Source organism: Cynara cardunculus (assembly GCF_001531365.2).
Source record: "Cynara cardunculus var. scolymus isolate 2C chromosome LG 16, CcrdV1, whole genome shotgun sequence".
Lineage (NCBI taxonomy): Eukaryota > Viridiplantae > Streptophyta > Magnoliopsida > Asterales > Asteraceae > Cynara > Cynara cardunculus.
This window is the reverse complement of record NC_037543.1, coordinates 19759463-19769151: the sequence shown is the minus strand read 5'-3', so window position 1 is coordinate 19769151 and position 9689 is coordinate 19759463. Positions and strand designations below refer to the sequence as shown.

General features: G+C 35.5%; 1 protein-coding gene across 1 annotated transcript; it reads right to left on the bottom strand.

Moving 5' to 3' along the window:
- Positions 1-1645: 1645 nt before the first annotated feature.
- Positions 1646-5064, bottom strand: LOC112529729. The gene is made up of 3 exons (XM_025141104.1): positions 3525-5064; positions 2719-2908; positions 1646-2296 (listed from the first exon to the last, which is right to left on the bottom strand). Exons 1-3 carry the CDS (start codon positions 4947-4949, stop codon positions 2169-2171), a joined length of 1743 nt encoding a protein of 580 aa, XP_024996872.1. The 5' UTR covers positions 4950-5064; the 3' UTR covers positions 1646-2168.
- Between the last annotated feature and the right edge of the window lie 4625 nt (positions 5065-9689).

Sequence of the window (9689 nt, the reverse complement as noted above, 5' to 3'; positions counted from 1 at the left end):
TGGAATGTCCAAGGACTTATTTGTTCCAAAAATTGTCCAAGGACTTATTTAACATATTTTGGAATGTCCAAGGACTTATTTGTTCCAAAAAATTGTCCAAGGACTTATTTAACATGTTTTGGAATGTCCAAGKACTTATTTGTTCCAAAAAAAAGTCCAAAGACTTAATCATTCCAAACAAGAAAGTCCATTGGTTTTTATTGTACTTTTCCCTATATGTATTGATAAACTACTTTTTTTTATAACCATGGGTATTTGGGTCAACTTATACACACCTTAATTAATTTTATGGAGTTCTGAAGAACAACCAAGATAATCTCTAGTGGCTATTGAAGGGTTCGAACCGGTTACCTAATGGGGCAGAGCCATAAAGGCTCTTTAGTGGCCTTTGAGGGATTTGAACCAGTGGCTTAATGGGGAGAGCCCTTAAAGATCCAAACATTATTGCCAATGGAGCCAACCCCTAATCCTAAGTGGCATTATTTAAGCTAAATTGTTATTTGATTGTTGTGCTGAATAAAGAGTTTAAATGACAGAACTGAATGTTAAAAGCATCGATTAGAACAGTTGTTTTCGTAAATATGGTGAATGGACAATTCTGGATGTTTTAAAAAGTTGATTTAAGTGTTTTCTTAAATAATAATGCAGACTGATGATATTAATCATAACAATGTTAAGAAGTATTGCAATTAAATTGTAACTAAATCTTCAAATTTTGTTTTGATTTGTAGCGAATAAATTGAAGCAAAATAGCTATTAAATAATGTCTTTAGTTTACTAGAGATAATGACATATTATTTTAGCTCGATGGAAATAAAATGCTTTTCCTTAGGACCCTCTCAAATAAAAATAGAAAACAAAGTAACTAGAAAGATTGTTAGAATCGCCTTCTTCTAGAGGGATCATCTAGAAAGCGAGTCGTTTTGAATTGAACATATTCAAACAAAAAACTGATATAGATGTTATGGATATAATTTTTTTCTAAGTTGGTTCACATCTGGAATTTAATAATTTATCCATTTTCCATAAAGGAGTTGAATGAAACCAAAGTTTCATATTCGGATGGTATTCCAAAGATGAAGAGAGAAACAAAGAATACAAAACCACAAAGGTGGTGCTTGGTTGGTTTGAGCTTGACTCCAAAGATCAAAAGTACCTGGAGGTCTCAGGTCAAATCCAAGAAGGAATAAAAATCTCATTGTGGCCACGGAGGTTCAAAATGCGGTGACTCTGAGCTATCTACAAAGCAGGTGGTAGCCCTGGAATTAGTCGGCTCGCATAGCGGATTGGATATCCAGATTCCAGGTTAATAAAAAAAAAGCAAAGAATACTACTCTGTAAACAAAAAGTTTGAGAGTAAGCATTACACAACCTCCAAGATCATTTTTCGAAAAAGCAAAACAGGAAAAGATAATAGATCCTCCATTTTTATATCACATGTCCTGTGACATCAAGAAATGAATTCTAGAAATAGAAAATCGTAAATCCTAGGAGACCAAAGGTTACAATACCACTAGGCTAAACGCCATTTGGTAAGAAATTATCACTTGCAAATGAATAATATCATACAAATTTTAAGGAGACAAAAAAGCTTAAATCTTTTTATGTTTTATTATAAATTATACTTACAAATGACAGTAAAAAAAATACGAAGTTAGTCGACTACCTACAAAAACCATGACGTGACCGAACCTTGGTCGGGTCGGGCAAAAATAGAAACAAGCACAGCACCGCCTTCTTCCGGTCCATCATGGGCCGAGCATGTAGACCAAAGGAAGATGGTCGGTCTTACCAAGCTACGCCAACCCGACTTGCATGCATAGCAATGCACTAAATACAGGTAATGTATCATGTTGACAAAATACAGTATCAGACAATATAGTCAAACTAAACGAACCCAGTAAGTCCCATACAAAATAGGGTTATGGAGAGGGTATGATGAATTCAAACCAAATACATAATAAGATTCTTCTCTTTTTGCAAACCAGAGGCTTTTCATGGAAACAACTGCTTTACTATCTAGGGTAGTAGTCAGTGTACATCTCACCCCTCTGGACTCCACCTACGAGTAGGATATACTAGACTCTTTTGGTTTGATATTGCCTCTTAATCTCTTTGTAAATGTCTAAAAGTAAGAATTCCAAATGTGGTTATGTAAATCGAGAGTGTTACGCATCAACACCAGGGCCTGGATATGCCGGGAGGCTCATTATTCGCTTATCGACAACAGGTCCACCGACTGTAAAATGATAAAGGCTTTGATAGTTCGATCCCGTCAACCCTAGAACATCGTGCACTGTCATAGTACAAAAAGTAAGTCAACGATGCTTACCCTTGGTATGTTTGGAAAATTTACGAGCATCAAAAGATCCCAAATCAAATTAACGATTACACTACCAATAGACTGCAACCACTTTTTGTAATGACATTACCGGTAGACTGCAACCGATTTTTGTAATGATATTACCAGTAGACTGCAACCACTTTCGTGATGTACACTGTAACCACTTTTTGTTAAATTAGGGGAGCACACACCAAATTAAAACGGGTGCAAGGCCCCTAAATGTTTTTCCATTGCGTCAGGACCATGGAGCGGGGGCACGGGCAGTCGGGCACCCCCTAGCACTTAAGTGAATCCGCCCCTGCTCCGAGGGTAAAAAGTACATGGACCTTAAAATCTAGCAAAAATGTTGATAAATTGATTAAAGAATTACATACCAGGATTATCAAAGAAGCAACCGATGCCGGTTGCAGAAACGCCAACCGCATGCGCTTCAAGGTACAAGACCTGACCAAGAACTCCCGTTTCCCAAAACAACCGAGGATACATCCACACGCCCTTGTTCCGTAAGGTCGGTTCAAGATGTGCCACCATACCAAGGCTGAAGCAGCCATCGCTCGCTATATCCTACACCAATAACGACAACGGCTTAGCATAAACTGTCATGTTGTGTAACTCATCTTATTTATCATCTAATACTCGAAAAAAATGCAATTCTTAGGCCATATTTGGCAACTAAAAAATAGCTTCTTTTTGAGCTTATTGAAAAAGCCCCGTTTGGTTAGCCATAAGTCATCTTTTTGTAAAGCTCCTTCAGGTAGCGTTTCAATAAGCTACAGAAAGTTTTTTTCCCACTTTCCCCCCCAAATTTGCCCGCTTGTATTTTTCCAATAATTTTTTCAACATGTCCATTTAGGTACTTTACATTGTCATCTTGCTTATCAACTAGTTTTTACCAAATATGACTAGTTTATCAGCTAACTTATTGGCCAACTGCTAGCATGTCAGCTAAACATAACAATATAAAAATTCCACAAATTCGAAAAGGGAGAAAAGAAAACCCTTTTTTGATAAATTTATAGTAAAGTACGTTGCATTTTTAGATGTAAACCAGGTACCAAAATGAATATTTTGAAGGTATGTTAACACAAAACATAAAACGGACCAAATATACATTGCATTTTCATGCAATTTGCACTCGTTAACAAGCTAAAAAGTTTCCGATCATTAAAAAGATGAGTACCTGATGGCATGAAAGATGTTTCGAGAGCTCCATACAATCGGCTCTTCCAAGTTCATATAATGGCAACTCTGAAGGACAACCCTCGGGTTTCTCCCATTTGAAGTCGGACCTCGTGGCTTTCTTAAGATCATCGAAATGTTCATCATTCCTAACAAGAAAATACAACCCTTTTGGCAAACCAACAACTCTATGCACAAATAATACGCAATGCACTTCACTATCCCAATCCATCGCTCGAAATGGCAATCCCAATTGTCTTTTTTGCTTATCTTGAAAACCCGAAGGAAGACAATGGAGTAAAATCTGATAAAATGTGTTTCTTTCTATTGATGTAACACCGTCCATATCAACCGCACTCCTACGCTTCCTAACAAGTTCCCTTAAAGTTATATTCACATGTGAATTCTCATTACAGTTCCCACTTCTTGCGAATCGATTCATAATGAATTTTGTATCTAATGTTAATGGCTTCTTCACTGTCTCAGATGTTCTATAGATTATATCCCAGCATATATGCTCTTTGCTAAGTGAATTAGGCTCTCCTTTCCAATCTAATTTAGAAAATTCTGAAATCGCCATGCTCAGATTCTTGTAATTTATATCAAATTCACCAGTTCCATTGGGGAAAACAAGAAGCAAACAATCAGGATGTTCGAATTCAATCGAATTTAAGTTACCTTTCACTGGTCTAGATGGGATTTTGAACTCCGGATAGATTTCAAGCCCCATCAGTTTCTTCAATTCATCGTGTCCCAATCCATCCAGCAGCTTCACATCCCACCCCATTCCGGCGGCCGCCATCGAGACTGCTCCGATGGCATGGCCGACGTCGTGGTTACAGTACCGGAAAGCTCTCTCCCCGTACTTCCAAGCTTCCCTCCAGAAAATTGAAGAAAACCCAATAAGAAAAGAACCATTTGGAAAGAAATTGGTAAAGAACCCAGATGGAATTTGGGTTCTAATCTCCAGCGAATGTTCCTTTGGGGCGTAGTGGGCGACGAAACCCGAATCGGAAATGGATTCGATCGGTGGGGATATGATGTAAGCTTCAGTTGGATGTAAATTGCCACTGCTAGGGTTTACTCTAAGCGACCATGTGGAAAACCCAGTTGATTTCCAAGCTGATAACGCCAAGGAATCGTAGAAAAACTCAGAAATGGTGGATTTGGTGATGGGTTTCGGAGGGGGAAGGGAATTGAAGAGGGAATCGTAAAGAGGGGAATCGTCGGAATTTGGAGGGTGGAGAAGGGGGCGGAGTGGGGGGGAGATGTAGCGGCGGAAAGGGTTTGGTTGGTTGGCCCAATCAAGGCCACGAGGACCTCTGGCGTAGTTTGTGAATGAGTGTTTGGTCTGATTGTGATAGGTTAGAACTTGGGATAGCAATTCTTCTGAGTTTTCTTGGACGGTGGATGAAGAGATTGACATGGTGAAACGTGGTGGTGGTGGGTTTCTGAGATTGGCGGTGAGAGGGCGGAGGAGGGTGGTGGAAGGACGGAGGAGACGGTGGTGATTGTAGAGTGGGAGAGGGAATTTACGTTGGATGGTTTGCATTTTGGTGAGCATATGCTATATTCGATTGTTTCACGGCTTACATGAAGTCATGATTCATGAAGATTGCCACCCAACTTCATAAAATGTTTGACTATTTAGTCAAAGGTATAAAAACATTTATCTATATCATATTATAAAGTATTTGACAAAAATTCTTAAAAACGATTTTTTATGTATGAAGTATTATTTATTGATGTATATTACTTAAAATTTAAGATTACAAGTAAATTGTGCATAAGTACAACTTATTAAAGCTCCATACTTGAATTCGTCTAACTAACTACAGATAAAAATAATCAAATATTGGATAAACATCTCATTTTAAATATAAAAAAATATAAAATATAATTAGGATAATCATTGATAACTAACATAATATTTAGTTATTATCTTTTAAAAATGATTTTTATGTACGAAATACTGTTTATTGATGCATATTACTTAAAATTTAAGATTACAAGTAATTGTACATAAGTTAACTTATTAAAGCTCCATACTTGAATTTGTCAAACTAACTGCAGATAAATATGATCAAATATTGGATAAACATCTCATTTTAAATATAAAAAATCTAAAATATAATTACGATAATCATTGATAACTAACACAATACTTAGTTATTATCTTTATAAAAAATTGAATTAAAAGTTACACAAAAAATAAGGAATTAAATGTTTAAATTCGTGTAACTAACTGCAGATAAATATAATTAAATATATGATAAACATCTCATGTTAAATATAAAAAAATCTAAAATATGATTAGGATAATCATTGAGTTCTAACATAATACTTAATTGTTATCATTATTAAAAATTATATTATTAAACCAAAATTAAGTTACTTCTCACGTTAAATTAATTTAGGGTAAAATGCGCAAAATAGCAACCTACTTTCACAAATTTCCTTATTATAGCATTCTACTTTCAGTTTTTCTTATTGCAGCAATGTACTTTCAAAATATTTTTTATTAGGGCATTGTATTTTCAAAAATTTACCCATTATAGCATTGGGTAACCTTTTAAATTAAATTTACCTATTATACCAGGTTTCTTTGCCACCTCATCGTCCACGTAGGCTGTACACTTGTACGATAGTGCTGACATGACATTTTTTATTACAGCATTGTACTTTCAAAATTACTTTATTATAAAATTACTTTACTATTGATTCAGATTTCAGACTTCAACACCATCTTTTATTAATCAGAAGTAAGACTTCGAACTTCAACACCTTTTAAAAAACAAACTATCACCTTAGTTTTGCCTTCTCTTAACCATCGACACAACACCGGACCCCATTACCCAAAACCTACCGACCTCCCATTTATCATATACACACTTACACACGCCCCACCGAGACCCATCTTACCGGCGGTGAAACCCAACACAAGCTGCACATCASCTGCAACTATTTTCCACTCTCTTCTTTGGGGTCTCATGTCTTTCAGGTTCTTCTTAAGATTACACCACTACATATATAGACATATATATATATATATATATATATGTATATATATGTCGTCACACAAACCCAACTAACAAATAAACAGTGCAGGTGCACGTTGTTTCGAAAAATTAAGTTAACAAAACATTTGTACTTGATGCCTCACAGATTATCAGAGAAGGAGATCCGGTCCAAAGAATGGTGTTTGTAGTTCATGGACGAGTTAACAGAAGTCAATGGCTAAATCGAGGGATGGTTGCAACGAGCATATTGGAGTCCGGAACTTTCTTCGGAGACGAGCTACTCTAGTGGTGCCTTCGTATTCCATTTATTGACCGTTATCCTGCTGCAACTGCAACATTCACCTGTGTCAAAGCAACAAAAGCGTTTGCGCTAGATGCAAAGCATCTAAGCGATGAGATTGAGTCGATTAGGGTTTAGATTTGATCAGGAAGAAGATGGTGAGAGTCGATTAGGCCAAAGAGGAACACGATGTGTGCGATTGAGGGTTTGTGGGTGAATGAACAGTCATCAAGAAGAGGAAGAGAAGAACGGTCTAAACAATGAGAGGGATGAAGGTTTTTCATTTTCAAAAATTGTTTTTTACATTAATTTTTTCTTAAATGACAAGTAGGATATCCATGTGTAACATGTTATCCTACATGGTTTCCATGTCATTTTAAATTTGCCACGTCAACAAAGAAAAACCTGTTCAAAAGGTAACAGGTTATCCAATGCTATAATGGGTAAATTTTTGAAAGTACAATGCCCTAATAAAAAATATTTTGAAAGTACATTGCTGTAATAAGAAAAACTGAAAGTAGAATGCTATAATAAGGAAATTTGTGAAAGTAGGTTGCTATTTTACGCATTTTGCCCATTAATTTATAATAAAAAATTTGAATTAAAAAAATACACAAAACAAGAACTTTTAAATAATTAATTTGATACAAATATCGATATATATTTTTTTTCAAATTTTTATGATATTTTATTTAAAAATAAAAAATTATCGTTTTCTCAAAACCACATAAAACCGTACTATATCGACAAAGATAAAGAATAAGATGAAACATTGAAATCGAGATATGTCTCGATGTGTTGCACGAGGATTCTTTTAGTTACTAATGAAAAACGAAATAAAATAAGCTTTAAAACAAAAATAATAATATTTATTATAAATAATTGTTTTGTGACATCATAATTTTACAAAAATTAGTAATAGTCACGTGCATAGAATAACCGATTTCAAGAGGAGTTTGTATTTAAGTGTGGATATGACGAGTGCTTGTCTCTTTGATACGCTTGGTTTATACTAGACATGGCAAAAAACCAGTTCCAAATCGGGACTAAATTGGTCCTAGGCTAAAACAGTAACAATTTAGAACGGGACCGATTGCGTTGAAAATACTAAGGTCCGGTTAAAGGTACTTGTAACCGGTTACAATAATTGATCTCAGTCTTAATGTGGAGACGAAATCGAATCAATTGATCATTGTTTCGTAAGTTGCACGAAAAGTTCGGATGTGTAGACAAAAGTGTTCAGATGGTGGGATTTCATTTCGCTCAACCCAATTTTATAGCTGATGTTTTCTCTTCGAAAGACCTTCCTTAGTCTCAGATTTTTCAAAAGGGATATGCTGGGGTGTTTCGAACTATAATGTACGTGATTTGGACGTGTCGCAACAAAATGGTTTTCTCGGAACAGACTCGAAGTCTTTTGATATTCAACTTCTTTCCTACCAAAATGATGCAAAAAGGTGTAATATTTCTTGGTTATAGTTTTTCTTTTTCTTTGGTTTTATGGCTTTTGTCATTTTTTGATTCGACATTCTCCTTTGCTTTTGCTTCTGCTTCTGCTTCTGCTTTTTATAGGGGTTGGTCTTTTGTATGTTTTCTTATTAAAAATATGCGACCTTTCAAAAAGAAATACGACGACAATCTAGTTTGAAATTTATTAACACAATCAAGTTAATTTTTATGTAATTTATTAAACTGGAATACATGATTTACTTGTATGGCTAAAACGTCCTTTGCAATTCTTTGGAGCATACGAAACTTGGAGCCATTGCACTTCCACCATATCAAGATGTCAAACCCTTCTTCATTAGGCAACAACTTCTCAGCCAAGTAATAATCCAATTCACTCGTTTCCAAGATATCATCATGACACATCATAGACTCAAAATCCATCTCCCATGTAGGTTTGTCGAAAGTAAAATCATCTACGTCTAAGGCACTAACGATAGATTGTCTTTTCCAAGAAGTTCCTCAATTGTGTCGGCATACTTCTTTTTATACTCTTCAAACAATTCAACACATAGGTCATGTATCCTCATAACCTCTCTTTTCGCTTCATCGCCTTAGATTTTCGAAAAGAAATAGTTTATTAACTTCAACTTATATGTAGGATCTAACACAATTGATACACTTGTAACCTCATGTATGACACTCTAACATTTGTTGAATTTGATCAACATAGATCATGCCATTTCCCTAATAACATCACGAGGAGAAGTTTTCCAGCTCAACAAAGGCACTTTAACTTCACAAACCAACAGGAAAAAAGATGTTTGACATAGCATATAAGGTTCCTGAAAACTTTTTCAAATACACGATAAAACAACCTTAATTTTTCACAAACAATCAATGCTATTGCCCATTCATCTTCACTAGGCAAGCAAACATAACTTCTCTCCTTTTTGCTCAAACGACAGGAAACATCCTTTTACTCCAAAGCAACACTCAACATAACATATACGGAATTCCACCTTGTCTTGCAATCAAGAACTAATTCCTTCTCACAATTTACACTTAATTGTCATGCACATCTATATAATGTGCTGTGATTGCCATGTAACCTTTTTTTTGGTTACTTGTTGTCCACATATATGAAGTTAAGGCAATCCTACTCTCATTCTCCTCCAAACACCGCAAAGTGTAACCTCTCTGTTTTTCATAAATCTTCATTATGTCACTTGTTGTAACACCCCCGTCCCGCGTGGTCAAAGACGGGTGATGTCACAATTGGAATAAAACCAACATGTGCTATATAAAACAGAGCGACTAATAAAATTTACCAAAAGATAATTAYATAACCACAAACGGAGATAACGTATCTCAAAATACGGTCCCAAAATACAGCATGTCTACATTAGCCATCAAAAGT